This window comes from Cynoglossus semilaevis, chromosome 20 (assembly GCF_000523025.1).
Source record: "Cynoglossus semilaevis isolate Cse_v1.0 chromosome 20, Cse_v1.0, whole genome shotgun sequence".
In the NCBI taxonomy this organism is placed as follows: domain Eukaryota; kingdom Metazoa; phylum Chordata; class Actinopteri; order Pleuronectiformes; family Cynoglossidae; genus Cynoglossus; species Cynoglossus semilaevis.
In genome coordinates this window covers 14,323,829-14,328,736 of record NC_024326.1, presented here as the reverse complement: position 1 = coordinate 14,328,736, position 4,908 = coordinate 14,323,829, and the positions used below count along the sequence as shown (strand labels likewise).

General features: G+C 42.1%; 1 protein-coding gene across 1 annotated transcript in view; it reads left to right on the top strand.

The window, feature by feature from the left end:
• The window catches only part of cadm3 (cell adhesion molecule 3), a 103,656-nt gene that overhangs the window by 1,782 nt on the left and 96,966 nt on the right, over positions 1 to 4,908 (top strand). The window contains exon 2 of the mRNA XM_025052453.1: positions 2,015 to 2,172. Coding sequence (XP_024908221.1) covers positions 2,082 to 2,172 — 91 coding nt within the window. The 5' untranslated portion in view covers positions 2,015 to 2,081. The remainder of the gene's footprint in view (positions 1 to 2,014; positions 2,173 to 4,908) is intronic.

Below are 4,908 nucleotides of genomic sequence, written 5' to 3'. Positions count from 1 at the left end.
GGGGTGAAGGGGGAGGGGGGAGGTGGACTGATCAAGGGAGGTAAAAAAAACACAGAGTGTTTCTGTCATTAAGAGAAATCCCATCAGACTCTCTCTCACACACACATACCGACTTTTATGCCTCAGAGCGTCCATTAAAAAGTACCCACAGCAGCGTCACCTCCCGGTGTCAGAGTGAAGTCATGGTCCTGTTCTACTTGAACAGGAACTGTTCATCTGATGATTTATAGTCTGTTTTCCTCTAAATGGAAACGGACGAAGTTCCCGGTCACTTCTTTCAGAGCTGAACAATAAATAACAACAGTGACGTCAGAGATCGTCAAAAACTTCGGGGAACACGTCCAGTGATTCAAGTGAAACTTTATTTAAAAAGTAAAAAATGACTTTTGGACCAAATGCGTTTGGACCATTGAACCAGAGTAACAGAAAGACTGAGATTAATGACTAAATACAGCGGGGTTTGTTACATGTAAACAAGTCTATTGGACCGAGCAGAGTTAAACTAGTGATCTGGGAATAAATGAACTAGTTTATACTTATTAGACTAAGTACAATTGAACTGAACAAAACTAGAATACTGGGCTGATTAATGAGACTGTGATTGTACAGTTGGACCAGGCCAAAAAAAAAAAGTACTGTTGGACAGAGTATATTAAGACTAAATTAAGTACAACTGTCCCGAGTAAAACTGCAGTACAAGAAAAAAAATACTGGAGTTAAATTAGACTGTTATCTGTATCGAACATCGGAAAATTGGAGGGAAGACAAAAAAAGAACAAATAATCGAATAATTTGTTTTAATATATATATATATATAAACCAATTATTTATTTATTCTAAATTTTATTACACGTAAACGTCCGTATAAATCGTCAGATTCTCAAGTTTCCGATGATGGTCATTGACCTCACCTGAACCTGAAGTGGCAGCTGCATCTTCGTCGATGATGATGACGTAGTAATCTGTGTAGACTTGTCGGGCGTTCTTCTGATAGCTAAAAAAAAACATCGGTCTATGGTTTAAAACTCGATATACTTTTCGATAAGTGAATTCTACCTGTCGGATAAATATATTTATAGTTTTAAACACGGTATACAAATCCAACAGGACGTTATAACTGTCGGATTTGTATTCCCTAATACTGATTGAATGGGCGGGGCTAAGTGATCTCTTGTGAGCATGCGCTGTAGCAAAGCAAACGAATTCGACAGGGAGATACAAATCCGACCGGACAGTTGATTGTTAGCATGCTGCTGTGCTACAGCTAGCGCAAAATTGGACCTGTCTTTGTTTGACAAGGAATAGACCGAAGGAGCAGAACAACAGTCCCGTCATGGAAGGAAAGAAAAACAAAAGTGGAAGAAGTCACGGCCAAATGAAACCTGGTAGAAAAAATATTTCATTGTTTGTATCAAGCACGACACGCACACAAACAAACAAACAAACAAACAAACAAACGAGAGAGGTTTTCGTTTGTTCTGTTCTTATCGGTCAACAATTTGATTTATTAACAGCCATGGAACTCAGTTTGCTAATAATTTTTATGACAAACAAATGTTATAAAATATAAAATATGTTGAAAAGTGACTAAAAGTATGAAAACACATTGTAAATGTTGTGGTTTCTTTGGGTTTATTATTAATTATATTATTATTATTATTATTAAATACATTTGGCAGAAGCTTTTATCCAAAGTGACTTACAATTTGAGCCAATCAATAATAATATAAATAATATATTAAATATATATAAATACAAATTAAACGTTTAAAAAATGTCCCTAATTTCACACACTGGTCTCCTCCTCCTCACCTCCTCCTCCACATGTCCAGTTTGTCAGTGTTCTATAAAAAAAAAAAAAAAAACAGATCAATGAAGAGGCCGGCAGTCGTGTTCACAGAGGGAGGGACGCACATTTTTCACAGCGGCGGTGAATTGTGGTGGGGACAAACTCATTGTCCAGTAACCAATTACCTCCTTGTTTGGCCTCATGCGTGCGCTCCTCTCCCTGCAGGTGACACTGCGGAGCTCCTCTGTCCTCCCGAGGATTCAGCGAGTCAGGCGGATCTGTGCACCCGACCATGGCTTTCCCATCAGCCCCCGCTGCATTATGGAGTGTCAGCTTATTGACTGTACTGCTGGCCGCTGCGGTTCACTGCAACATTGTCTACGGTAAGCACTGACCCCCCCCCCCCCTCCTGTTCTCTCTGTCTGTCTGTTGGGGCCCCCTGACCTCCGCTGGCCCTCCGTTTGTGTCTGTGCTGGAGCCTCTTATCTGTTGACGTGAGGCCTTTTTTTTTTTTTTTTTTCCCCCCACCGTGTCCTGTTTTATGACAAGGGAATCACAGAGCCGTTAATAATAATGAGCACATGTGACGCTCCCACCGTCCACCGGGTGGACCCCCCGCGGACTCTCGNNTTTCAGTGGAATGTGTGTGACTTGCACGTGAGCTCAGCCGCTGTGTACACTTCATATTTCCACGATGTTAGAATGGTTGGTGTCAAACTGGACTTTTAGACCGAACGGAGATCAGGTCAAAGGTCGCCATATTGGACCCTGACCGAACGGAGATCAGGTCAAAGGTCGAATTAGGTCGCCGTGTCGGACTAAGTTAAATTAGACTGCTATAAAAATATAGTTGGACTGAAAGTCAGGTTAAAATATCGTACTGCTAGCTGAAGTTTCATGATTAGATGAAATTAAAAGTGGCCTCGTGTGATAGGTCAAGACTATCAGTTGTGATAGTACTGACTGGAGTCTCTCTTCCTCTTCCTCTTTCTCTTCCTCAGTGACATTTTTAGTAGGTGAATACCCACCACTCACAGTGACTCACGTCTGAGTTTTGTTCCACTGATGTGACTCGGGTCACTCGGCGCTTTAGTGTTCCAAACCGTAGGGGCCCGGGAATCCAGTTGTCGGGTCTGTGGTGATGACACATCCAGAAATAAAAACCAAACCCACTTGATCTCACCTCGTCTTCACACGGGTTTAGACAGAAACAAGTGAATCTGCAGCTGCGGCTAAAATAAGGCGCTGAGTCTGACAGTGATGTGCAGATATAGATGTGAACTGTTCCACTTCCTGTTTCAGTCTGGAGCGTCTCGGTTTGGTTGTTAAAGGATACGGTGGTGGACAGATGTTCTGACCCTACTGTACCTCTGAGCCTCTGTTAGTGACATGATCATTCAGAGAAATGTCCCAAGTTGAAGTGTTTCATGTGCGTCTGATTGTAAACTTAATAAACAAATTGACTTTTGTTTTTGTTTTGGCTCAGAGAGACGGTCTATTTTCCTGTTTTAAAGACTGTTTGAAGTCACTGTAGCCAAATTTGAGCTCGTTGGTTGACCTCATTTGAACGGTCAGGGTTTCATTCCTGATATTTGTTTATTTGTTTTTACTCATTACAGTTCTCTGGGTTTTATTTTTAAGTTTGTTTTTAATCTACCTTTCATTAGCTATTAGCTAATTAACTGGTTCAGTTTTATTTATATTGTTCTGGCTTCTAGTCTCTTGGTTTTTGAGAGCGTATTGACTGCTTTTATTTTATTTATTGTTCCACATTTTTTTTGTCATCATTTAACTGTTTTTTTTTTTTGACGACTTTACTTGAACCTGTTGAAGAACGTTCAGCTGAATGATGGCTGACTTTAGTGAATCTTCTGTTTGATTTGCACTGACGTTTTAACTACATGTTAGTCTATTTTTTTTAGTCTCCAACAACACTGGAAATGAACATGAAAATCTAAATGTTAGCGCCTCAGCTACTGTATATACAGTATATATATATATATATATGTGAGGTAGAGGGGGGGGGTTACCTCTCCCTCTGACTGGCATTTATCCAGGGCTGAGTCAGGACAGATTTTCCTAATGTGACCCAGTGGAGTGAACCGTGATGTCGCCCCATTTCTGTTTTAAAGTTGTACCTTCTCCTCCTTCGCTCCTTGTAGCTCCTTGTTCCAAGTACCACTGGGTAACAACTGTTAGATTGAATCGTGTAGGTTAGTCTGGGTGAAGTCAGCAGACACGTACGGCAAAAAAAAAAAAAAAAAACCTGACTCTCATCAAGACTGAAACCATGAATACTGGATGAAAAAGAAGAAGAAGTGATGACACAGGCAGTGTGCACTCAGATGAGACGAGCTGTCGGAGAACAGGAATACATTGTTCCGAGTGCTTTTCCCATTACATAAGAAGCGGGTGGAGGCGGGTGGAGGTGGGTGGAGGCGGGTCAGGAAACGTCCTGGAGGTCGTATCACGCCAAAAAAATAAAAGTCTCGTTCAAACAGTGATTGACACAGAGCAGCGACACTTGACGTTCTCTCATTACAGTTGCACTTTTAATTGGACGCAGTGTTTTTTTGGGGGGGGGGAAATAAAAAAAAGGGCGCGTGGATGTGACAGGTAGGAGCGGGTGTTTCAGAGATGACGACTGATTTGCATCTGAAATCTACTCTCAGATCTGTTGCGCTCCCTTCTGCAAACCCACGCAATTTCACAAATCCCAACACCTCTGTGTGAGCAGAGTGAGTGTTCACGCGTGGACACACACTCACACACACACACACACACACACACACTCACTGTACTTTCCATTTGTTTACCCACATCAGCTGTTTCCTGCTTTCCACTTGAATTATGCATGCTGCTTTTTCTGCTCGTCTGTGTGAAAAGTGCGGGGGAGGGCAGCGTCGCCAGAGCCGGCCCACGGCGGTCAGCGTTAAGAATTGCGAAACAATTTGGCTGTGACGAGAATCTGGGATGAGGTCAGCGCTAAACAAATGCAAATGGAATCCTGTTCAAGCGAGCTGCAGCTTGTTGTTCAAGTCCCAAAGAAATCTGTTCTTTGGCCGTCATTCAGACACACGTCACATTTGATTAAGAGGTGCCCAGCAGGGGGGGGTGAG